The 27,130-nt window shown below is 44.3% G+C and overlaps 1 protein-coding gene across 5 annotated transcripts in view; it reads right to left on the bottom strand.

The window, feature by feature from the left end:
- The window catches only part of unc5a (unc-5 netrin receptor A), a 103,061-nt gene extending 76,141 nt beyond the window's left edge, over nucleotides 1–26,920 (bottom strand). For 2 of the 5 annotated variants that reach the window (XM_057043151.1, XM_057043153.1), the window contains exon 1: nucleotides 26,222–26,917. In XM_057043151.1, coding sequence (XP_056899131.1) covers nucleotides 26,222–26,312 — 91 coding nt within the window. In that variant the 5' untranslated portion in view covers nucleotides 26,313–26,917. Of the gene's footprint in view, nucleotides 1–9,136; nucleotides 10,347–26,221 lie in introns of those variants that run through there. The other 3 variants (XM_057043150.1, XM_057043154.1, XM_057043152.1) reach the window with 3 other exon arrangements.
- Nucleotides 26,921–27,130: the final 210 nt, after the last annotated feature.

The raw sequence follows: 27,130 nt of genomic DNA, 5'->3' as shown, positions 1-27,130 counted from the left end.
ACCGACTGGAAAAACCTACAGAAATGCCCAAAAGGGTGCTCAAAGTATGGCAACATAAGGAAACAGCTGGTGGAAGTGTGCTAACGTTAATCAAGACACCTTCCCTGAAACCCCCGCTCCACTCATTAAAACAGCAATTAGCCCCAGAGTTAATAAATCTGAGGTCTGTGTTTTCAACAGAGCTCACATAGTTGACTAAATTATTAGTCTGGAGAGCGCACAGTTACATGCAGTGTGATTAGACCAGGAAAAAGGTTCTCATTCTCATTTCAAAAAGAAATGGCGCATGCAGCTTTCATCGAGTTTGCAGCCGTAATGTTTGTATTCATATCAGATTTATTAGACAGAATCTCATTAGGGCTTCAGTTGTGGGGGCCAGTCCTGGAACTGGCCGCCAGATGCACCCTGCCAGTGAGGGAGGGCTCATAAGAGCAGTTCAGAGGTGGGATTGCCCAGACATTTATAATCACATAAAATAAAATGATGACTAAATGACCTAAATGAGCGTCTGGAAAGACACAACAGTGTAACAAAAGTCGGGAGTTTTTGCCATCTTAATCAAACTGTCAGTCTTGGGGATGGAATTCATTTGCTTTTTAATCAGAATTGATTATTTTCCATGAATGTGATGTACTCTTTCATTAGAATCCAATCTACATTCTGTTCAAAGCTCCTTTCCTGACAAATACTGGACTCCATTAATAACCCAGCTTTATTATTTATATGACTTTTTTTTTAAATATAAATGTGAGAACAGAGAGCAGAACACGTCTCGGAGGCTGAAACCGCATCGCATCTGCGTCTGTGGATGCGCCCCTCACCCCCTGGGGAGCTTCTAAATCCAACCATGCTTGATATAAACAGATTTAACAAGGAGGAAACCAACAACGACACAACATTTGAGTATCAAACTGGCAGTAATAGTTATCATTTCCTGCTCTGAATGACAATCATGATCAATTACTGCTACGTGTGTGTGCACGTGTGTGTGTGTGTGTTTGAGGGCTTACAACCTCTGACCAAATTTTATTTTAGCAAGACTTTTCCTGAAACAGCATCTGTTTCAGTTGATTACAAGTGTCTGTTTTCAGCAACCAGTGTCTCCTATTTTTAGCTGTCATGGATCTGGCTGTCGCGGCGGCCGTTAGGAGGGTAGCTGCTCCTGTTTTTGAGGAGGATTCGTGGTTTTATGCATGCAGGTAAAGTTTCTCTTTAGTGAAGCTGAGGTTTCGATGCATCTCTCATAATGAATCTTCCAGTGCCAGCAGAGCGTAACGATCCTACCTGACAGAAACACCACGCTGTAAAAACTAAAAACAAAAAAATCCCCCGCACAGTTCTTGCGTGGCTCGTACTAGAAGCTGGTCCCTGCCGCAGATCTTCAGTGCAGACATTTCAGAGAAGACGTTTCAACATCAGAGATGTTTCTATTCCTCCCTCCCTCCCTCCCTCCCTCCCTCAGGTTAAACAGATTCTGCTCCGGGGATTCAAAGCGGGCCGGAATATTCAGCAGCAAACTGAAGTATAAAGTCAGATAAGGCCGCGACCTGGTGTGTTTGATACGCTTCACGCCCGCTCGGTTCTCCCGCTCCTATCACTTAAAGGCGGCGTGCCAATGAGGGATAATTACCATTCACCTCAGAGGCAAATAACAAAGCAGAAGGCAACACGTCAAAGCGGCCCGGCTCTCAATGATCCCTGCAACGATCTACACTCCCTTTATTCTCCGCCGCTCGGTTGCAGATGAGCGCTCGCCTTCTCCATTGTCATTGGGGTGTCATCGGACGCCTTACTGCACTTAGCCACTGGCGCAGGGCCGTGACTAAACGTGCGAGGTGACATCCGGATCCTGGTGATTTTTAGATTTACATCCTATTAGACGGCTTGATCGTTTCCACCTGCCCCGTGCACCGGCTCACCCGGCTCCTGCTCCAGCCATCTGCAGGGGCCAGATTGAGGCTCATTGAGTGAAACTAGACGGTGATGAACAAAGCAGACGTGTTCCTGGCGTACGATTCCGGTGGCCCTCTCCCGTCGGACCTCATATCACCCTTTTCATTTCCTCTGCCTTTAATCTGCCGGTGACAGAACTCCACGGGATATTCATGAGGGACAACTTCATAAATAGCTTCTCAAAAGTTTGCTTCCTTTCAAACATCTGAACGTGACCTCAGTATGAAGAGCATTTCTTCGCTGACTAAATGCTGGTCTCCAGAAAACAAAGCTATCTGGAGGAGCTAAACTGAATCATAAATATTCTGATGTGGGCTGTGATGTAAATTAAATAAACAACAGGATCAGATAAAAGCACGATTTGTAGCCGCGCTCTCCATCTTATGATCCAACAGTTCAATGCACTTGATTTAAACACCAAATGCCTCCTGCACTGGCAGGTTTGGGCCGTAATTTGCATGCTTCTGTGAATAATCTTGCCAGAGCGGAAGCACAGATTGCACCGAAATCTTCAAGGCAGATTAAAATGGAAACAATTTTCTCCTCAACACCTCCAGAAGCTGGTGTACTCTGAGCAGTCATTGGTGAAACACACTGTTCTGCTCCCTGTTTTACAGATGTTAACCGAGTAGAGGGTTTTTTCTTCCCCTGGTAAGTGGGGTTGTTTTCAGCTGCTCTTTTCTTGAATTTTCTGTGCATGAAAAAACTTCAAAAGACTTTTTTTGATCAAGAAATACTTTAAAATGCTCCGTTCCTTTTATTCCTCCAAGGTCAGGTGTAATTATATCACTTTACTTTTAAAATTAAGGGGAAAAAAGTTGATAATTCGCACAGATTGACCATTTTAAGTAAGGAACCTCTGGTCCGTTTCATCTTTTTTGGCATATTATGAGGTTTTGAAAAAGAAACTACAAATAATTATTCAGGGAAAAAAAAGATTAGAGTCGCCTCATTTCTGGCTAAGGTCAACGCACGTTTCCTGATCCCTGCTCACGTCGAGTGAGCTAATGTCAGGCGATCAGTGCTGCCCCCACTCCTGGATGAAAGAGGGTCTTCGTAGGTGGGTGGCCTGGACGTTATGTGTGTGGGGGGGTATGATGATTGATGGCTGATGCCAAACATCCTAGAACCCCTGGCCAGGCGTATCCCCCATGACTTGAGCTGTTTTTACAACCCATGAGGAGCCAGTCAGTCATCTGCTGTACTAACAGTCAATTTAAATGGAAGGAATGCAGAGTTTAATTACTGGAGTGGTCAGGCTGCAGGTTGCTTTATAAATAAAGTTGAAGGGACTTTAAATACCACCAAGGCCACCATTTTCCCAGGAGCAGACGTGAACCATCTCCACATCTAGGGGGCATTGGGAAAGTGTCTCTCATTGGGAAAGTGTCTCTCATTGGGAAAGTGTCTCTCATTGAATGCTACATCAGAAGGTGAAGATGAGATAACACATATAAAAACGGGCTTCCTCTGTCAACACGCTGATGCTCATGTTATCAAATGCACGCTCTTAACCTGATGCTCCGCTGCTGAAATGTGCCCCCTTCCACTCTGCAGTGAGCACCTTCATTAGGAGGTTAATTAAAAAACATGACTTTATTCTGAGGCAATTAACTATACTTCTGTTTCATGCCATTCACTCTCTCCAACCGAGTGAGCACAGTTTGTCTAATTACATCAAACCGTTACAGCAAATGGTAAACATGAGGTCAGCAAAGTAGTTTTGCTTTAAAAAAAAAAAAAGGAAAAAAGAAACCACTTGACATTGTTAGGCCAGAGTTTTGATATAATCCACTCCTGACTCTTCCTGTTCGATGTCATTCCGCTCTCAGCGTTTCAGAGTTTACTGGACGGCCGCGGCCGTTTTCAATAAACGCACACTTGAAATAATTCCAGCAGCTCAGTGGGTTCTATTCCCAGGTCTCTGCGCAGGAGCATCATGGTTCACAAGATCTGTGTAAATGTTTGTGCACAGAGGCTGAGCTGGACCATTTTCATAACTGTGATTTACGATGCTGAATTTACTACCTATTGAGTCCAATTACGTTCAGCGCCAGGAGTGCACAAACAAACCCTCAGAAAGCAGCAATGTTGTGCTCTGGATAATATGAACGTGTGGCAATAAAGTGAGTCAGATGAGCTGTATATGGATACTATAAATGTTGGAATAAGCGTCGTTTTCTGTGATCGCCCAGTCCTCTGTTAAATAAAATTCTCAAGCGCCTGCAAGAAATGCACACAATCAGGTACATCTGCGCATTAGTATAATGCATGCAGCATTCTTCCTGGTGGATGTGGCTCAGCACCATTGATCAGCACTGACTCTAATGCAGTGGAAAAGCAACCATGGCAGATTTTTTAAAGCAATTTCAGCGAAAGGTTGAATTACAGATTCTTTCGGAGATGACAGGGGAGGGAATCTGACAACGTGGCTTATTAGAGCTGTGAAACATTTAATTATCAATGTCTGTGCTCTCTACACCTGAGCCTATTGCTCCCGCTGTTGTGTAGAAGCTACAGGCCATCTGTTTCTAATTTTAGCAGCATCGTTAAGATCAGGGTATGAGTTTAAACACATTCAAAAGAAAATTAGACTTGCATTGAAAAGAAAAGCCTCCAAAATGTCTTAATCCTGCAAGAATCCAGGAAAGGGATCAATTCAACTTTACTGGAGCAAAATTCATTAATGGAAGGGAAGAAAGTCACCAAAGAAAGTGAAGTGAAATCACTGAAGTACTTAATGAAGAAAAAAGGTTAATCACTGTTGTGTTGACAATAATGCACTTTAGCAAAAATAAGTTATTCTCTCTTTTCCCATCCAGACAATTGTAAACCCCTTATTGGCGTGTTAATTAATAAGGATACAGGTCTAAACTAACATTAAAAAACAAGAGAGAAATGTAATCTTCATAAATGCGCAGGACTGAGGCAATGCTGGCAGATTCCATGCAGCTGCCCAAGCAGAAGTGAGAGATTTATGCTAAACATGCGCTGACTGACAAAGAAACGTCTTCGCGGGACTCTGCAGGAGCTCGGCCTAAATCCTTCTCATAAATTTTATATTAATGCCAGAGGTAACCAAGGTTGTTTTTCCTAGTATTTCTCCAGCTCTATTAAACACACCTAAGAGATTTCATCATTCTCCCATTTCTTCATCTAACTAGCACTGCTGAATTGCAGCAACTTGTAGATAAGAGTATTTTTAGTCCTTGTCGAGAGATGTGATGGCGGCACTTTACCATTATGCTCGACTGGTTTAAAGATTTAAAAAAGAAGAAGAAGAAAGAGAAAGGTAACAGACTAACCTTCCTCTGCACCTGTAGGCGACGTAACCTTGCCATTTTCTGGAGATAATAAGGGGAAGCTGTCTGAGTTGGGAGGGGGAGAAGCAATCATTTTCAGATCTCACATACCACTCGGATAGTTTATTCCTCAGGAACCACGATTCAACTGATAACGAGTGCGGAAACCTTCTTTTCTCAGGGAAATGTGAGCGTTCCTGCCGATGTGTTTGCTGGACAGAAAGAAAGAAATAAAATGCAGGTTTGCAGTTTATTAGCGAGCAGGTGAAGCCAGACTCACTCTATAGCTTTCTGCATGGCTGGCCTATTTTAAGATGTAGAGATCCTTCAAATACCAGTTGAACCCAGTAAAACCCAAAGCAACAGAGTGCAGACACTGCCATCTCATATCGTGGCTACCATGGAAACCAAGCCTTATTTTCAGTATCAATATATTGCAAAATTAGCCGAGCGGAAGCACTGAAATAGTCAGCTAAATATATTCTTGCCGCGCTTATTAGCGTCACGCGAGTCCATGTTTACAGATTAATTCTGCTTCCTTTGGCGGAGGGATACCGTTTCCATTATTGTTCTGGCAAACAACAGCAAGTCACTTTGTAGGAGAAACATTTCTCTCGGCCTGAGGTGCACGCACCCAAAAAATACACCAAGAAGAAGAAGAAGAAAAAAAAGCTCCAGTTTCGAAGTGTGAGAAACATCCTCAGTCAAAATGGTGGCGCTTGTTTTGCACACAAACGAGAAGACGGCGTCAGACAGGAGCTACGGCGGCGGTTTGATCCCCGTTTGAGCTCCACTTTCCAATCGCTCGTCACCGTGATGTAAGAGCACGTCTGGCGTTTAACAGCCAAGACGAGCAGTTGTGGAGGAAGCTGAGGAGAAGGAGACAGTTACTCCATTCTGGATGGTCCCCGCTTCGCCAAAAACATGTCAACAGCACAAAAACACAATTAAAAAGAAAGCGAAGGCTCTGGAGAGCGCCGTCTGGTTGTTTATCTGCATCCTGGTGTAAAGAATTAAAATCCTTAGCTGATAAGACATCAGTCCTCCTCAGTGGGCTGCGTAAATAAATCTGATTAGGGGCAGAACCGTTTCCTCTTTAGAATTGCCTTATCTGCTCATCACATCCCTTAGCACCAGATAACTGGCAAAGTGTTTGGTGCAAGGTGGGGGCCCATCCTGCACCCCTCTTAGATTGACAAACAAACTGACTTTTTATGTCATCAGTCACTCCTCCAGTATCAAAATACCAAACCTGATTAAAATATCTACACAACCTTAAATCTCTCTAGTCTGTGTTTGGTCACCTTTTGCCTGGAGTTTTGTCTGAACAAAAGGCAGGAAACTATTGAATGTGTGTGATTCAAGGCTACGCTTGATAGTGATGCACGATAAGACTGTTTGAGCTCACGGGGATAATCTGCTCCTGATGGTCCAGACCGATAACTTTAGCGATAATGTTTTATTCTTAAGACCAAATTCCTGCCCTCACAATATGAAGCAATTAACACGATCGCAGCGACCCGTTAAGCTAACGATGCAGCAGGACCATCGCACCACCCAACTAAAATACGTAGTAGATGGCTAAACGCCTAAATGTGTACATATAAACATATGTGCCACTTTTTCTATTCCTTCAACGTTGGATGATGATAAACTGGGATTTATTGGGCCCATTTTTTGATTGTGATTAATTGTGACAAATTCATTGCTGCCCTGTGATTAATCAGCTTAACAATCTTTGATGTCTCTAATTAAAACTTGGGATATCTTGGCCAATGTATGCCCCCCCCCCCCCCCCCGGCATCTTTGCTAAATGTTGAATGTCACAGCGCCACCTAGAGCACAATTATTAGACATGTTTACGCCTTAAATGAATTCACAAGAAGTGTTCCAGTCTGAATGAAACGGATCACAAAACTGATAATCAGACATGGCGACGTCAAAACGCCTTTTGATGATGCGCATAATTGCTAGGAATTTCCCCATTTGTGTATCTAAGAGAATTCCAATGATATGTGTTCATTCCTACTGAGTATAATTTCAATACATCCAGAGCTTCTGAATATTTCATGCAGCCAGGAAGAGAAAACAGGCTCCGCACAGATTTGGATAAATGAGATAATGTGATGCCGAGCTGCGCGAGGCTTTTTCCACAACATAGTTTTCATTCATACTCAACAAATCCTACCGTTTGTTTTCCCATTGTAATGTCTCACAATCCCTTTTGACCAAAACAGATTTGCAGTTCCTTAGATCTGCTTATGCATTAAAGAGATTTCAAACGCAGTGCTGGGTTCACTTGGTGCAACCTCAGTCAGTCCTGGCAGACACCAAACCGAACGCACATGGCAGAAGCCGCGTTGGGCGCGCCCGTGGCAGCGGAGGCACGGCAACACAGCGCCGCCTTAAAACACGCCAGATAAAAGACTCATTCGGGCCCATTCTGCTCGGGGAACGCTTATCTCTCATTCCTACGGTCAAAAGAGGCGCAGAGTCCGATAAGATAGCAGGAGGTGGGGGGGAGGAGGAAAACACAGCCTGTACAGCCCCTCTGAAAATGAGTTATGGTCTGGATCCTTGAAGATGGGGTCACATCTCTCGCCGCCATTTGCCTATAGCGGGGAGAACATTCACGGCCACGGCGCGGGTAAGTAAAGGGGGGAATTAAAGCAATGAAAAGGCAGAAGTCAGGCTTATCTGGGAACAAACAGCTCCTATTTCACACAAGAAAACCTGCGATAAAATACCGACACATCAGCAGGGACGATAAAAGCGAATCAGCGCGGATGTACGAAACGTTAAAATGCTGCGCTAATCTGCTTAGAAATGTTTGCTGACAGAGGAACAGAAAAAAAAGGTTTTTTTTTCTGGCATTACTATAAATAAAAGGAACAAAAATGGCACTTGTGTTTTGAACGATGATAGGACTGTGGGTTATGTGGAGGTACAGATTTAGTCACGCGGTGAGATCACAATCGCCTAATGAACGACATCAAAACAATCAAAGAGATTAAAGACGGAGGCTTCTAATATGGATCCTACTGAAAATGGGCTGAAATCAATAAACATCAATGGCGAGTTTTCAGAGGGACACAGAGCTTAATTCTGTGCTTTTCAAGTCACTTTCTTGATCTTAATGAAAGAAGACGGCGGAGTTGTTTATAGATTTTAGAACGACAGAGACAACAATCCCTCCATCTATGATCAGAGGTGAATTTGCCGAGTGGATCCCAACTTAGACATACGTTGAAGCGGAGTTTCATAATCAGTTAAAACACAATCAGTGCTTATTTCTCATAAACTGTGACACTCGAATGTTTTCTCTTGGAATATTGAATCATTTATCCTGCTCCCTCTCTCTCTTTATGTAGTTTGGTTTACATCTGCCCTGGAGTATGTTCTGAGTTTTGGGCGCTCGCGTATCTCTGGAAACACGTACAGTATATTTGAGATGAAGCCCAACTGCAGATGCCGACGACGCGCTGCTGACGCTCCCGCCCCTATACACCTCGTTTCAAGTTTGCTTGAGGTCAAACGCAAGATTTGTGCCAATAACATGAAATGGCGAGCATTAAAATATAGCTGAGTCGATCTGCTGCTACAGTGCTATAGAATGTGGGAGGGAGCCTACACCCAAGGCGCCTGTGATACATGTCAAACAGTATGTACTAAATGTACATGTGAAGGTGAATTTAATGGATGCATTAGTGGGCTACATGGAGGTTGGAAAAAAATGAGGATGGACAAATCAGACATTTAGAACAGGTCCAAAAGGGCATATTATATAGGGAAAATACTTACTATGCTATATATATATATATATATATATATATATAATATATAATTTTTTTTTTTTTTTTTTTTTTCAGTATATACATTACCTTTAAAAGTGATTCCTATCATCTGTCTTCCTGTTTAAAGGTGTGACTTTTCCCAGAGAACCGTCATACATCACCCTCCAGGAATAGCCTTTAGTTGGCCTTGATGACGAGCAGTTTTGAACTCACCGAGTTCTGGTTGCCACCCTGTTGACAGCAGAACGTTTGCCTAGCATATAGTTAAACATATGCGCTGGTTAGCGCCATTGCCAAACAGCAGGAAAGCTGCCTCCAGGTGATCCAGTTTTCCAAAACGGAGCAGTTAGTCTGATTGGAAGCTGGAAATTGCCGCCAGGTGTGAGTGTGTGAGTCAGTTGTGGGTGTATTTCTTCTTCTCACCCAGTGACTGCTGAATTAGGGTCCAGTACTTCTTCTCTTTGGACAATATCTGCATGGCGGGCCATAAAGTGAGATGTGAGATGGCGAATTTGACGTGTCTTGAGATGTGTATACATAACACCGAGCCACATATTAGCGCTGCCACGCCACACGTGATAAATGGCACTAATGTAAATGACTGTGCTGAGAAAGTGAATCGGTTGCACCTGTGAGCCCGCAGTTATTTGTTCTGTGATAGCTGTAGGCATAATAAATAATAGCTACCCTGCGTAAGGAGAGCCGATTTGTTTTGCCCTTGTGTTGCATTATCAGGCCGACCTGTCAAAGCTGAATCACAGGGAGGTTTATTGGATTCAAAGTCCCAGTTTTCCGCCTCCACCTTCTGCTGTCTTTGACCAGCATTTCCTGTCTGGGAGCGACCACGCTTTCCTCTCCAGTGTCTCGTGCTCATAAAAACCACTGCTGTGATGGACAAGATGCAAATAAAATGTGACAATCTTTAATGTAATAAAAATCTTTTTCGTGGAGCCAACACATCAAAGTGGCCCATGAATTTGCGCCACTCTGCCAAAGCCTACATTAGAAGTTTTACCTCTGTCCTCAGGGTTGGTGAAAATGCACAAAACTGTAATTTATAACACTGAAGTCATTCACCCAGACATGTGTGAAGTAGACAAATTTCTAAGAGATGATTGAGAGTGAAGAGAATTATTATATCTTGTTAGCATCTTTTATCTTGTTAGCATGTGTTATACTATATGTTTTTGTTTTCTGTTACAGTTAGTTTAGAAGTTAGTGATAGAATATAATCTTTAGTAGAAATAAACATAAGCAAGTCAGTTGACCCTTCCTTGACATGAATGTTGTTTGGATGGTTGGGGCCAGGAGGAGACAGTCAGACGGAAAGTGGTAGACGCCCATCGTAAAATGTGACAGAATAGTTTACTGGTGTTGATAAGTTCCTCGGCAGGAAAATGACCTCAGACCTGGACATCTGGGGAAGATAATGGAGAAGAAGGACCGCACCAACACCAAAGGAGGCTGGAAGAAGAAGATGGGGTCATCCAAGAAGAAGGACTGGATTGGACTGAATTAGCATCAATAATTTACATATGTCTTTCTATAAAAGACTGGGTCAAGGGATAGTGAAGAGAATTGTCTTTATTTTATTATCATGTGTGGTACCATATGTTTCTGTTTTCTGTTATAAGCACTTTAGAAGTTAGGAATAGTAGAATGTTTAATCAGTGGAATAAACATAAGCAAGTCAGTTGACCCTTCCTTGACATGAATGTTGTTTGGACGGTTGGGGCCAGGAGGAGACAGTCAGACGGAAAGTGGTAGACGCCCATCGTAAAATGTGACAGAATAGTTTACTGGTGTTGATAAGTTCCTCGGCAGGAAAATGACCTCAGATCTGGACATCTGGGGAAGATAATGGAGAAGAAGGACCGCACCAACACCAAAGGAGGCTGGAAGAAGAAGATGGGGTCATCCAGGAAGAAGGACTGGATTGGACTGAAATTGGACTAAATAATTTACATATGTTTTTCTATAAAAGACTGGGTCAAGGGATAGTTAGGTTGTCAGACTTCATGCCCTGACAATTGATTCTGTTGTTGCTAGGGTTATGAACTGGCCCAGAGCTCTGTATATTTGTATCTTGAATTGATTCTATTTGCTAAATACATTTTGAAATTGGCATTTGTTTATTTGAAGTCTTCATTTAAAGAACACGCGGATTGGCAGTGACACACGAGAGGTATTGCAATCCAACAAGAGTAAAGTTTTTCAGTCAGTGCACCAGAATGCTGAGCTTTTCTTTTGCATCTTAATTAATGTTAATCATATGCCCACAAGCTGTCAGGGATTGGTTGCTACGTAACTGGACGTCATTTTTCCTGGCATTTTGACCTCCCTATCTACGATTCTTATTGGCAGATTGCAGGAATAAGGCAGAAAACCTCCGCCGTGTTGTTTTACCACACATTTCATCATGTGTCAAAATACATAAAAACACCATATGGGGATGCTAAGAGGGTCAAAACAAGGTCTCCATTTCAACTTCGCAACACAATTGGTGCTCAGTCAAGATAGCACATAAGCAAACAAAGGGAATAAAAGATTCCATTTCCCGTCCTCCATCCACACCACACCATCCGATGGAGGACGGGAAATGGAATCTTTTGGAGGACGGGAAATGGAGGACAATGACGTGGAATCTCTTTTTCCGCTCGGACAGTGTCAAAGAACAAGGTTAGTGTCCTCAACTGGAACCAGAGGGCTCCAGTCAAAGAAACAAGAAGTATTCAGACAGCATTGTATGCACGCTGCTGCCCAGATCGCCCATGGCAACAACGGGAATATGAATACTTTAACGGCAGAAGGGCAGTAAGATTCTTTCCTCGGCGATGGAGGCTGCGGTGACATATCACAGGTAAGCTGCTTAACTCCACCTCTGGAAAGTTGGACTAGAGAGTGAGGGATAATTCAATAAAGTGCAGCTGTTGGAAAGATCAGGCCTTCTGGTGCTGCTCCCCACCCCCCAACGCAAAGCCGTGACACCGTCTGAAATCTACAATGACAAAACTGACAGCTGTTGACTGGGGACGTGGCATTGAGGAGAATCAGGTCCCGGCGCACATACTCATCCCAGCGCTCCCGTATCATCGCAGTGACAGGACTCGGGAGCCAAGGACTGACACGGGGACGGCGAGGGGTGGGGGGCACTAATGTATCATTCAGCAGAGCTAAGCACCCTGCCTCCACTGCAGTATGAAAACATAACTGTAATGAAAAAGCTATTGATCGCCGTTGCTTTCCCTTTAGACAAATTGCACTGTTTTCTCTGCCATCCAGTTGTTTGGACAGCGAGGATGAAACCCCCTGGAGACATCATCGTTGGTGTTCCATCACGATGGGCAGACCCTGTGTCAACTTTTGCTGAACACAGATCAAAAAAAAAAGAAAAAAGATTTAAACTGACAGATAAAAAAATATTAAACTCAAACACCTCCGCTGTAGCTAAAGACCAAAGCTAATCAGAATAACAAAGCTAACTGTAATCTGAAAGACATGATAAGATAATGAGCACAGTCTGAACTGGGCCGCGCCATTTCAAACCCTGTCTCGTCAGGTTCGTCCAGAATCTTGGAAAATCCACCCAAATCATTATGGGGGGGATTGACGTTAGTGAGAGAAGCCATTTTTCCTTTGATCTAGCAGCAGCCCTGCACCAGTGTCCTTGAAGACGCAGCTGTGGGGGAGCTGCTACTGGCTGCACCCCCTGCGCGTTTGGCGCTTCGCTGAAATGCAAACATTCGGCTCGCTGAGGAAAAAAACGATTTAGGAAGAGACACGCACCGGATCCTGGTTACAGCAGCAGGATTCGACCCCTGCTTGGTCCACCCTCCGGGTCTCAGAAGCCCCCGGGAGCTCCAAGATGACAACATTCAGAAATTATCCCTGATATCACCGTTATCAGCAGGCATTAGGGAACTGACAGACAAATAAAAACTATTTGGAACTACTGCGGCATGGTCGGATGTGTGGTCCCAAAGGAGGCTTTTGCAGAGCCAACATGCATGAAGTGACAAGACAGACAGCGGGAGCAGATAACCATCGCAGCCCTGTGCAGTCCTCCCGCATTGCCAAATTAAAGATGGGGAGATAGCACAGATGCAATCTCTGCATGGGATCTCATCCCCGAGTGAAGCGGAGGAACTCGGAGGAAATAGATCAGGAAGCGCAGGGGTCAAGGGGTTTGTTTGATGAAGTCATAAGTGGCGCTGCTTTTTTTGGTGCCGCTCTCAGGTGGCTGAAACCCACATGAGCAGATCGTGGACTGTTTATTGCTGTAATGTGGCTCACCAGCACCCTGAGGCATTAAGAAAGTCTGGATCATGTGCTGTTGATGGCCATATGGAGGTTCAACATGTCCAAGTGTGAAAAAACAAAACTAATTAGAATAAAGAAACGTGACACCAGATGCACCAATAAACACTGAAGATATGACCAGCAATTATTGGTGCATATACTGTCCTTCTTCTGTACTAATTTTGTACCACAAACATGAGTGATAGCGACACTGAACATGCAACAGTTGCTGTTTAACACCCCCCCCCCAAAAAAGGCAAAACTCTGCCAACTGGGGTGAAAACTTACAGCAGAAACCTCAAGTTCTACCGCTGTGCAACCAACTGTTCATGGTGAATAACAAAATCTGTGGGTGGCAACTGTGTGAACAACCCTGTTGCTATAAAAATACCATGAACACGACTTTGAACTGACTGAGGAGGAGCTTAAAACTTTTCCCTGTGCGGAGGCATTTAGATCTTTACATGAAGGAGCACTAAGGTGTGATGGAGAAATAGACACCCTTACACAACGCGCGCTGTGAAAAGAAACACAGAAAAACACAACACCAGCTTATATTTTCTCTGTTAAATGTCGTGACCGTGGACAAATAAAGCTGAAATTCATGTGTATTTATGCGAGCTGATGGGCGGAGCCTTCACAGAGATGAACTGTAGTGCTTCGTCTAAGTATGAAGTCTTGGTAATACCACAATCCAAATGCGAGGACGAATTGGCACTGGGCTTTGTTGGTAATAATGGATATTCCGGGTGGAATTAAGTAGGGTATTAGAGCTAAACCTGCAGAGGGAAACGCAGACACATGGGTTGGCATGCTGTGAACCAGGAAACAGCATGGGAGGGATAATGCTCTGCCTCTGATGCAAAAGAATAATAAAAAAATGACGCACAGGTCAAATTCTTGAGAGTTCTTCGGTTTTGTCATTTTTATCTAATTAATTAACTTAATTCAGACAGGACTATTTGCGTGTCCAGCCTGGAAAAGAGGCTGTTTCTCCACGCTGGGCGGGCTCGTTCCTGCAGCGCCCGTGTTTTGACTCCGAGTGTCATGGAGACGGAGATTTAGTGTGACAACGCTGATGCCAAGTGTTGCACTCCTGCAAGGCTCTGCAGAAACATGGCATATTTGCTTTTGTACGCGGTCTCTGGGATCAATTTTGGAGAAACAGCCGTGGAGATAAAACAGGAGGAAATGACTTAAGCGGAACATTAGTTGACCTTGGAGGGAAACAATGCTTAAGTGAAGAGCTGAGGCTGAGTGCGATCTTGGGAGGTACATTTTTTCTTGTTGGTTTAAAGCAGTTTACCAGCCCAATCATGAGTAACAGCAATTAAATTCAACTAGTTCTAGATCCCAGCTATAATCATTGACAATGTTTACCAGTAGGTTTGGGAGAGAAGAGACGTGGAAGCCCAATTTTCTGACACTGTGACTGTCCCTGAACGTAGCTTCAGCCCATCTGTAAAACAGACAGGTCACATTTGCCTAACAACGGCTCTGCAACGTCAGGACTGTATCACATCGAGCCACTCGTCCTGCTGCTTTACTCATTTCACCCACGGGAAGACGAGAAGAAAGCATTATTAGACTGATTACTGGAAGGATATAGCGAATTTGCACAAAATCAAAATTAATGCAGAAGCCAGAGATTATCAGCAGAAATATTGAGCCGTGCTAATTTTTATTCCACAGCCCAAGGAAAATTAGAGATGACTACTTTTGTTGTAATTCTGAACGAGGGCTTTGTTTTGCTAACATGCTCACCTTTCAAAATTTAACCTTGTGAATAAACCAACGCACCAAAGGGAAAGCATCAAGCATTAATGTTTGATGTCTTGCCCTTTTAGTTGCTCAATTTTGAGAGTTTTTCAAGCGCAGCTAATGTGCATGTGTATGTGTGTGTGAGGCTAAGCATGTGTCTTCAGCGCAATTCATATGACACTTTTTTCCTGCTCTGGTTGAAGAAACTGCCAGCTTAGCTTGGAGCACATCGCCCTATAATTGTTCCTTGGTTCATATCTGTCATGACACTTCTATAGGTCTACAACCGCTGTCACAATCCACAGCCTACAGCCCAAATGGGGTCGCTCTATTCCTCCCTCAGTATCTCACACGACCAGCCTTTGTTCCTTATAGCACAATCTGGAGATGCCATTAGTGGGAAGGAGACAGTGATGTTCAGTGACAGCCAACGACTCTTCTGGTCAGAACGCGCCCTAGAGTCATCAAAGTGTCACACGCGCCCCCGCCCTGACCGAGCGCAGGCTCGGCTCCCCAAGTTCACCTTTGTTCTAGCTAACAGAGAAGCGGCAAGCTAATTGTGTGACAGAGGTCGGGGTGGGCAGCACCCATGACAGTCCGTGTGCAGCGTGTCCGTGCACGCGCTGTACAGCAGCCCGGCCTTCTTGTCAAAACACGCAGCTGGAGAATCTGGAACAACAAAAAAAATTAGGCGGGAGTGGGAGGCTGGCATTTTGCTGTAAGTGGCAGTTTTTGTCTCGACGTTCGTGACTATTGTCATCACATTTAAGGCTGCGCTCAAAAAACATGCAGAAACTGTGCAAGCGGCTGGGATTGGATGATAACAGGGACGCTACACGGCCTGTTCAGAGCTGATAACTTAGACTCGTGTAAATCAAACACTTTCCATCCTTTAAAATCATTTGAGCAGTTGGGCATCATATGCTGAGAGGAGAGAAGAAGAATCCGGAGCAGAGAAGTATCATGCCTTCGTGTCCAAAAAGGAAATGCTGCAGATTTGTCAAAAATCTTTCATGTGCGATGATTTCGCTGCGACTCAGCACAATCATGTTTATGCTCCAAATTAAAGGCAACCACAGACTTGCCAACTCTTCCCATCCATCAAAGACGTTACAGCCATTTTCCTGCTTCAGTTCCGGCAGAATAAAGTAATAAAGGGGACACCAGCTTGTGGTCCATTTGTGGAGACAACAGCACAAATCCTTCTATAGACACTAAAAGGGTTGGTTGGCAGCTTCGGACTTGTGGGGCCGCGGGCGATTTGCACCCGGCTGTGGAGGCTCTATACATCAGAGCTGGCTTAACGCAAAATGGCAGTGTGTTACAGAGGCACGGATAATACTCCAGATTGGTTTTTGGTGATTTTTTTGCAGGAATAAAGATATTACTTGTGGAAATGTTAATAATTCACTATGGGAGGTGTGGCTTCATGTTTCCATCTGTAGAGAACAAAGGTACCGATAAAAAAGAAAAAACAAACGGAACCTTCATATTTCACAATTTTATCTTCATGAGTGGAGAGACACACACTTCAGCAGACATCAGAGCAAGTCTAACAATTAAAACTCAGACTTGAAGACTTCTGCTGGGGGGGGGGGGGTTGTACAAAGATTAAAGAGTGTGTAACAAATGATGCTCTTAAAAACTCTCACGTGGGGGAAACAAACATAATGCATCTAATTTAGCAGTGGCATTTTCAGCAACGATTCCCTCCCCATCCCAGACGATTATTTAATTGCCGCCTTTGTGAAAATGTCACAACGGAACCATTGGACGTGCATGCCGCAAAGCAAGAAATTAGAAAACAAGCCAAACTGCTTTTGGCTTAGGAACGAGCCTCCCTTAAAACAATCTGTCCAAGTTCTAAATCAGGCAATTTACACACCAGAAATATCCTTTTAAGCTGCCAACTCTGGCCTGCAATATTTTGTGGTTTGGCACTTCCGTCACACATTAAGGGAGAGATTAAGGAACACAGTCTGTATTCCTGACAGGAGAAGAAATACGATTATTCACGCAGCAGAAGTCAAACAGCTGCGGCGATATCAGAGGTTAATCAACCGGGCTCGGGACATAAATTCTGCTGTTTTAAAGGTGGAGGAGTAAAGGAACCCCTCTACTGCAGGGAAGAACTTCTGGTGCGCTTCCATGACAACAGTCCAATTGACTGGCCAAACAGCAGAAACATGCAGTGGCAAACACAAAGGGTTCAAAAAGAGGAGCCAAATCCTCCTTCATGGTCAAACACGCCACCGAGACAGAGACACGGGCCTGGCTACAGCTAAAAACCAGAGTGGGCCTTGAGTTCATGAACAAGACAGAGTTTAACCCGGTCTGGATGGAGTTTCTGTCAGCTTCATCTGCTCCTGCCACTATATTTGTTTGCTCCTCTTCCATTTGTTAAGTCAGCTGTTGTCATGGAAGCGTACCAAGGTCCCCATCTCCCACTCAATGACGCCCAGTCCCGTTCTATTGTGTAATCTCCCATCTGGCACCTGATGAAGTGACAAGGTAAACAACAGTTTGCTCAACTACGGTGGTTTGCGTTCTTCCTCACTTGTGAAGCCCCACCACTCACCGCCCAAGTGCTCCAATTCATAATACGCAAACTTCCAAGTGCCCAGATGTGTGCTTGCTAGTTCATCAAGTATCTATCACACGTGACTTGTGTGGGCTTCGGAATTGTAGATATCCCACAATGTCATGGCCAGTGAGAGCAGCAGCAATGGTGGAAAGTACTTTAGAAGTTCACAAGTATTGACTTACTATTGAGAAACTTCTTTAGAGCTGCTGTAGAAGGTGCACTTCAAAACATCCTCTGGATTCCTGCAGATAAATCCAGCAACACAGTGGCTGTCTGACACCTGCACAACTATTAACAGGGATGGAAGATGGCATCTTAATGGGTTTATTGTCTGTCACACCCCACACACAGCCAGGGTTTAATAGAGAGGAAAAACTCCAGCCCTTCCATAGCAACCAGTTTTTGCAACTTGGGATATTTTCCTCTCAAACGATGACGAAGAGTCAGTGTTTGTGTGCGTGAAAGTATTTCTGGTGGTGGTGGTGAGGCCCCGGCTTGGGTAAATGAAGGCACATTTGGGCGGAGCCGGAATATTCTCAGGTTGACCGAAAACGGATTGAGCAAAATAACAAATATCCAGATGCTCCACTCCTCTTCCATTATTCATTCCATTCCCTCCTTTTTATTCATTGCACAGAACAGAAGAAAAGAGGTGAATTTGCCTTCATCTGCCCAACAAGAAGGTGCTTTTCTGATCCCTTACTTCCTTTTTATTACACTTTGGCTTAAGATGGAATGCTGGAATCTAAACGCTGCCATGTTTATTGTCATACAATTACTTTTACAACACTTGACAGGCACTTTTCTCGCAGCGCTGTTCAGTGCTACCATGTTAGTTCAAACACAGACAGACATCTGAAAACATCCTGGGCAGAATCTCTTGGCCGCTGTCATAACCAGAACCTTTTCTTCAGGCTAACGCTGTGGGTCTTCATACCTAGCGAGCGATTTTTCACGTCATGCCGCATACTCTGCGACTGATTTCCCAGCCGCAATTAGCAGAAATAATGGTGATGAATAATCCTCTGCAGTGTCATTGGCGCATGACTGATGGGATGTTCTGAATTGGGAAGAAAAATTTGCCACAGCGGTTCGGAAATAAAGGATGGATGAAGTCATTAGAACAGCTGTTAACAATACTGTGTGATCCGAGCTCTGTCAGAGGCCAGCGTCCATTCAATCACTGCTTGAAATTGGACTCCTGCTCACTCTCATTAAATGACAGCCACATCACAGCAACAGACCCTCCTATCCTCGTTTCCTGGTCACCATATGCGCGCCTGCATGTTGGACAAATTAATTAAAATGGCCAAACTGAACGGAGCTTCTGCGTTTTCAACCCAAAGGACACAGCAGCAAAATTTCAATCAATATTCTCCAATCTGAACTCCGATATCTAATATATCCTCTATTCATGAAAAGTATCTCCTGATGATACCCAAGAAGTCTGGATTTGGCACAATCAGACAGGAAACTAAACCGTTTTGTCAAAAAATTGAGAGTGTAAACTGTCCAGGCAAAACCCGGACCTGCTGGCTCTGACGGCCAAGACCAGGGTTTTATCTTCATGTGTGACATTAATTCTTAACATCGTCACATCTGCTTACCTAAATAATACTCCAGATTTCCATACAGGCTAAAATATTATCACGATTGGATCCGGCTTCTCCCATGAACTTGAAAAAAACCTCATTTTGCTACATTTGGTGTTTATGAGATCCTGCATCAGTGGGAACGCACTGAAAACTGGGCATGAAACCAACTCACAGCTCAGTAATTAATATCAGCTTCTTCTTTTTTTTACCTACCTCTTAAATTTGAACACTCACTTCCCAGCTGGCTCCCATCAGCTGAATTAAAACTTCTCTCACATCTAACATGCACAGTCAAGACAACAGGCAATAGTCTGAATTATTGTGCAATTATAGCTGTGATTTTGAACATACATACTTTTGAAAGAAGTGAAGTGTCTTTGGACACTAACCATTCCATCTTCGTTCACCTCTTTGATTGGACCTGCTTTAAAGATTAAGTAATTAACAAAAACACAATGAAAGCAGAGCGGCTCTGTCCTCTAAAAGTCGATTGATAAACAAGAAAACTGGAGGTGTGAAAGCACATTTTGATTAGAAAAGATTGCAAAATGAGCGGACATTTTCCAAGCACAGAGGCCATAATCAAGCGAGGAGCGTGTGTTGTACAAAACAGGGAGCGTCTCGCCTCAGTGGGAGCTAGATTTGTCATTGTTAATTCTATTAAAGTGAGGACCTGAATGTGTTTTCCGCGAGCTTGGTGTTTTTGATGGCCTTGCCAAGAAAATGTGCTGCTTAGTTTTACGGCACGAATCGGTAATGTTGAGCCCTCGTTTCACAGCGGGAAATGGTTTGTTTGGGAAAAACAATAACACGGGGACCTACTTAGATCGGAGAGGCTGTTTTCTTGTTGCTACACAGTCAGAGGAGCTGATAAATGCTTCATGTTTTCTGAAAATCGAGCCATGCGATGTTGATATCAAAGGAGGAGGAAGTTAGCAAAAAATCTGGTCTTTAAACTTCTTTATATCATGTAAGCAGTAAGACTGGGACAAATTACACCAGGAACACTGAAGAATAGATGCTAACACCAGCATATTCCAACCTTACATCCCATGCACGCTGCCTAGACTCATGTGTGTTCCCAGAGTCGCAGCACTGTTGACTCAGTTGAATTGCTTGCCTAAGGCCTCGGTGCCTGGACATACATGCAATTAGGAAAAAGGTCACTGTGCCTCCTGCCTTGTCAACAAAATCCCTTCAAGATGACAAATTCTGGCCCTGTCTGAGCCCAACCTGTCTCAGCTACCTTTACCAATCAAGAGCCAGCAGGGCAGATTCGGTAGCCCAGCCTAAGGTGAATTCTAATGACATCCTTTACCTGTTACACTGAAGGGGGTTGGCAAAACAACAAGCGTATAAAGGCGTCAATTCTAACCGATAACAATCCTTCAAATTTGAGGGGTATTCTGAAAGCCAACACTGGAGGTGACTTCAAGTTACTGGAAAATATGGGATTAATTGATGTAAAGGTAAGAAGGAAGAATCCGATCAGTTATTGCCTTTTGTGCTATGATTCCAGACGTGGCTCACAAAACATTGCACCATTTCTGAGCTGTGCAGCAGTGAAAGTTCTCAATTTAACTTGATGCTGGATTCATAACTTGGTACAATTCAGAAGTTGGGATGATGGTGACCTCATAGATGTGGTAATCTATCAAGGAATTATATTTTCATTTATCTGGGCGCAGCAACGCTATCAACATTTTCCACAATGTGTTGGAGTTCCTGTTAACAAACACACTGATTAATATATGAGCCCATCTTACTTTGGGATTTATTTTTTTATATACGGTCTTTTCATTTATATGGAGCGTATACTTATCCACGCCGAACCCATCAAAAACACTCGACACAAATCGAAATTCCGAGTTAGGACGAGGTCAGACGTTGGAAATGCGCAGTTAGAATTGACAGCAGGCAACAGCGAATCGCAGAAATTAGCTTATTAACTGTGGAATTGATGTACATCTGCTATAGAATGACTGCGCCGACCTTGAGTGCGTACTTACACCGAGGCTGACTGCTATTGGCTGAAAGGAATAAACATCAATTTGTAGGATTTCTGCCATGTATGGATGGATGGATGCTAATGATTTTACGCAATGGCATTCTATCAGGCAAGTTTCCATTTTCTGTCAAATGACCTTCATGCGGTTTTCTTCAAAAACAACTTATTGTGCAGTCTTCTTGCAGTTGTGCTACATTATGGAATATAGTGGAAGTGGCTTTCACATAGGTCCCCAGCGGTCTTACTAAGGAACTATTAATCTGTGGCTCTCCATATTGCATTCAGATCCACTTTCCCCTGGCTATTGCCTGGTCTAATGTAAAGGCCAGAAGAGGACCCAGAGGACTGGACACTCTCTTATTATGAGCTGCACTAGGACACCTCTGGGTTTCTAAGCGCTCCCACCGACAGTGACTGATGGCCAATTAACCATTTGGAGGGGAGTATTGATCACCTGGAGAACAGGAAGGATCTGGAAGCATCTCCTAACTCACCACTATTGTACAAATTGAGCAGCAGGAAGGCACATCAGGTACAATAAAAACACGCATCACGCAAAAGAAAACCACTTCCACATCCGGGAGGAGGACGTTCTGGTGACAGTCAAAAGATTCCCGCTTAGCTAAAACTAAACAGTTCTGGAGTATTGAGATTAAATAAGTGAACGAAACAGCAAGCTGGTTGCTGTCACCGTTCTTAACTTCCATTGGGTCAATTTCAACCCTCCCAGATGAAAGAGAGAGAGGTGGAAACAGAACATCTGATCAGAGCGAGTGCTAGAAAAGGCTGAGTCCTCTGCTCAACAAGCTCATCCACACTTTTCATCGCTGGCCCTTGAACACACGACGCCGAGAGCAGCAACAGGAGCGCAGCAGCAATCACCAACCTGCTGACACCGTGTCAGCTCCGGGGCCTTCTCTAGATTTTAGTCCGGGGATGAGAGACGGGGATAATCTCAGCCTGCATTACAGGTGAAAGATGTTTGGATGGCCTAGATAGAACAGCGGATGGCAGCCATGTTGTAACGCGGCTCAGATCCCTCTCAAATAAGGTGAGCCTGCATCAGCCAGTTGGCACGGGGGGGGTAATTGGTCTAAAAAGTGCAGCGCCTGACAGAGACGCAGTGCCTCTGCGGGGGCCTCTGCGCAGGCTGCAGAAAATAACACCAAAGTCGCATCCTTACGCAAGGTTCATCCGCCACGCGGCCTTGACAACGCCCGTGTCCTTCCGCTCGCTCCTCAGGACTGCCGCTTACAAATGATAAGCGTCCAGCCTTCTGAAAGATAAGGCGCCTGGTTATTCGTCACCAAACGGAGCGTGCTCGCCCATCGTTTAACGCTGACCTGCGCCGACGAGCGCTGTTTACCTTTTACTCATTTATGCTGAACTATTATCTCAGCCTCCATTAATCACAGTAACTCAGGGTGAAGGGATTACATTCAGCCCGACTTGGACGAGAGAAGCTTCGTTTGGTTTGTTTGTTTTATTTATTTTTTAGACAAATTAACACCAAGGAATGGGAATTTTAAAACCTACATTAATCAAGCTTTTTTCCCAGCCAATAAATCAGTCCAATGTGCTTTTTCATTTTGATGCTGCCCAATTTAAATTCCGTTAGCGGCAAGACGGTTGAAAGCATTTGTGTTTCTAAGAAAGACCAAAAGAAGGAACTGGATTTTGCTTTTCTTTTGGATTTTTCATTTGCCAAATCTAGTATGTTTTAGCATCCAAAAACATAAATTATTTTCTATATTTCTTCCCCATGGTGCACAGCAACTCCCATCATCAGTGGCAACTGAATTCATCTTCCAAGACTGGAGGGAAGGAAATCTCTTCCTGCTACTAAACTACATTATTGCCCGTGGAAGGCTTCACCCATCCAAGTACATGCCGATCATTTCAGACAGAAATTAAGCAGTTTTAAATTTCTCTGACCAGAAGGCAATTCCCTCCAATAAAATATGCTAATTCAGCTTTTCACTTTTCTTATCACATCCTTAGTAAGTTAATGAAGGGAGACAAAAGTGGCCCAAAGAAAAGCAGCTAAGATGATTTACATTAGAAGGAGCAGCGATGTGGGGTGGTGGTGGTGGTGGTGGTGGTGGGGGGGGGGGGTGACGAAAACAAAAGCCCTTGTTAATTACTGCATTATGCAACAGATTTCTGCTTCTTGTCATTAAATGGCCATCTCCTTGCATCATCACGAGGTTTACACCCTGTGGAAACTCCTCGGAGGTGACTGTTCGCCTATGAAGGTGCCAGTTACCAAATCCCATGATCCCTCGCTGAACCAGACAACAATTGCCTGGCAACGCTCTTGTTTGGCATAACAGGGAAAAAGAAAGGAAAAAGAAAAGTGCTGAATTCTTTCTCTGTGCTTGAATGACTGAGCTTCTGACAGGCTGTTCATGAGGGTATAATGAGGGCCTGACAACATGTACCGTGCCAGTGCCAGAATATAAGTCATTTATTATTTTTAATACCTAAAAAACAGCAACAATCCTGAAGTTGGTGGCTTTCACCAAAATCGTATTATTTGTATTTGTACAGCAGTCTTAAGGAAGTGGAAATAGTCATCGTAAACATACAAAATTGCACTTATCTCTCTTATGTTCACATCAGACACGCACACTTCTTTGTTCCTGAGGCTAAAATAATCCCGCCGCTACGCTACCTCCCATCTGATCAGTCACATCACTCACAACACGGTGAAGGTAAAACTGCTCAACCAGCTCAAATTCAGATTGACAGGTCCACCTTTGTTACTCACTGAATTATGTTTCTCTGCAAAAAAAAGGAGGGGGATACAAGTCTTCTTTTGATAGAGGAGAACGCCGAGTCAGCGCCTTGACTCCCCGGAGAGGAGGGCTGCACTGATCTCTGAGGCTGTACCGGCCCTCCCGGAGTCAGAACTGGACTCCAAATTACCTTTTTGATCCATTTATGAGAGTCACTCTTCTATTAAAGTAGCCTTGGAGCGGCGGAGACGCTGGCGCTGTCCTCGTTGGTGATCCAGACTGACAGGACGAGGGCTCTACTTCCAAATACAGTAAAACACAGGGGAATAAAAGATGATTTTACCTACCGTGTGTTCCTGTATTCATCTACTTCATGAAACAGCTCATTGTCATTCAGGGTCAGACAAGGGCTGGGAGCCTATCCCAGCATGCATTGAGTGAAAGCCAGTGAAATACCCTGGACAGAGTGCTTGTCTATCACCGTGCGCACGAAGACAGAGTCAAACAGCAGTGCACCGTGGGGACTTTTACAGTCTTAAATCTGACATAATGACAGGAACGACATGCACTTCCTGCTGTGAGGCGACAGCACCTAGACCCACTGAGGCACCCATACATCAGCAACCCAAACCAAACACAGCAACGTGCTTGAAAAACGACTCGAAAATATCGCTGCTACTTACTGTAGTTAGCGCGGTACATGACGTCCCCGGAGCATGGCTGTTTATCTAATCCTAATATATTCATAATTACAAACTCATTAATGCAAAAGAAAAGCCCTCTTAATTCATCGTCTCCATGTCCTTAAGCAAGAGACACAATTACACCAACTTTAACATGTTTGCCTGGTGTCTGAAGCAGGGTTAACAGTTCGGAAACAAGCAAAAGGCAAATGATGTGTAAAATTCAGCCGCATCTCTGCAAGGCTGATAGTTGCTGTCAGACAGAATCATTTACAACACATTTACTTCAAAAAAATTGAAATAAAGAGCATTAAATTATGCTCATATTTGAATAGTTTAACTCCATGTTTGCGTCCACGGTGCCGCCACATGTTCATGACATGATTTTTATTCATTCATGGTTTTTATTCATTTGGGTTTATGGGGGCTTTTAGATTCAAGTCTGCACTATTTCCTCAAACTTTATTATATTAAAGGATGACAGAGTATGAACCCGGCTGTATCCTGCATCATATCCCATTAAGTTATTACAATAAAAACGACACATTATGGCCATTAAGGAAATTGATTGCATTGAACAAATCAGATTTCCCTGGCTTGGTTGTGCTCAATAGCACCCTGTAATCTTGATGGTCGTTGGACAGAGGTTCGATTGTTTGCCAAATTAAAATGTCACTCACACAACTATTACTGCTCACCGATGAATGATGTAACAAAACTACAATCTAGCTTCAGATTAAACAATAGCACAGGCGATTGGGTTTCTCTTTTTTTCGTTCCGCCCAAGAAACTTGTTTCCAGTCAGTCCATCATCAGCACGTATGAATCGCGGTGTCCCAGGAGCTTCATCATAAAATAATAATTAATCAGTGAGAGAAAAAAAAAAGCTGTCGGTGTTCTGCAAATGCAGCAGGAATGTGTCCTGCTCGGAGAGAAATGTCGAGCTGAATGATGGAGTTGGCAGGCAGCAGGGCACGCCGCGGTCAGGCAGATGAACGGCCGCTCTGCCCAGAGAAATAACTCCAGAATTTAATAACAGAATGATCAACGAGCCGATAGTGCGCTCACGCTGGCACTCGCAAAGAGCCAATGACGCCTGTTTATGGGGGGGTGAGAGGAGATAAATGGCACTGAACGCAATGTTTTATTGTTGAGGGGCCCCGTTAAAGTGCAGCTTTGCGCTCTCTGCTTCCAAGCAGGTGCAGCCGCAACTTCCCGTCCTGTAACACACCCGTCGGAGGGTCCGTGAGCGCGCCACGGCAGCATCTGTCTCCGACTTTAACCTTGGTGGTCGACCTGAAAGGCTGACTGTCAAGTTGTCTTGCTGGCAAATCGCACGAACAGCGACCGTAGAACGGCGCGGCTGCGAGAAACGCCAGCAACTTGACACGTGTGCACGCGTCCTTGCGTGTTTTTATTCATTAATTTAATTTATTTTTTTTATTTAAAACCCCTAACAAACACAGCTAATTCACGAACTCTAACCGGCTCAAATGTAACTCACCAGCGCGGGAGAAGCCAGCGAAGACGGTCCAGAGAACCAGGAGCGCAGCGCTGAACCCGCAGCGGGAAACGGGGCCCAGAAGTGCGGGCATCGTCCTCTTGGTTTGTTTTAAATCACTTAACTTTCAAAAGGCAGGGAGCGGAAAAGACACACTGACGCACTGGGCTTGTTTGGAGTGTCTTCTTTAGCACTTTTTTCTCACTGCGCCTTCGCTTCCTCAGCACATACCCTCTCGCCGTACCGCGGCCATCCGTATCCCGTCCGTGCGTCCTCGTCGCTCAGAACAACGCATCACAGGTGTGGTAGGCTCGGAAAACTACCTCCCGTCTCACGGATGCGGGGTTGGCTGGACTGTATTTATCCCCTCGGAAAAAAAATAAACCAAAACCTCTCACAAACTGTGTCGCAGCGGTGCAGTTCACAGTTCACTTTGCAGCCGTCCCCGAACAAAGAATACCTGCTCCGCAGCGTGCAAACCGCGAGAGAAAGAACATCTGCTTGCACAGCAAAGCTGAAGGAGTGTTTGGAGTCGAGGAAGCTGTGGACACCGCGATGCGCGGAGCAGCAAAACCAGGAGCGGATCCTGCGTGCGGGCTGGGAACGGAGCGTCCTCACGCCTTCTCCTGTTCTACCCCCTCCTCTCCCTCACCAAGCAATTACATACCTTGAATAAACATAACTAGCCTCATATTGTCGGAGTGCGACAGAATGGGAATGATTTCATCCCGCACCCTTTGCAAGTGCGCTTTTCATATCTGCTGCCTCACATGAAAATGATGGATATGCCATTCAAGTCCTGTGTGATAGGAATCACGTCGGTGCTTTGCATACAGATTTACACAGATCGCATCTGCCCGTCATTGAGTTTCAGTTAAATGTGCCTCGGCATTGTGTCCGCGCTTCTGTGCG

The sequence above is a fragment of the Takifugu flavidus genome, chromosome 9, assembly GCF_003711565.1.
Source record: "Takifugu flavidus isolate HTHZ2018 chromosome 9, ASM371156v2, whole genome shotgun sequence".
Classification (NCBI taxonomy): domain Eukaryota; kingdom Metazoa; phylum Chordata; class Actinopteri; order Tetraodontiformes; family Tetraodontidae; genus Takifugu; species Takifugu flavidus.
Note: the sequence above shows the minus strand (reverse complement) of the source record. Positions and strands in the feature narration are given on the sequence as shown.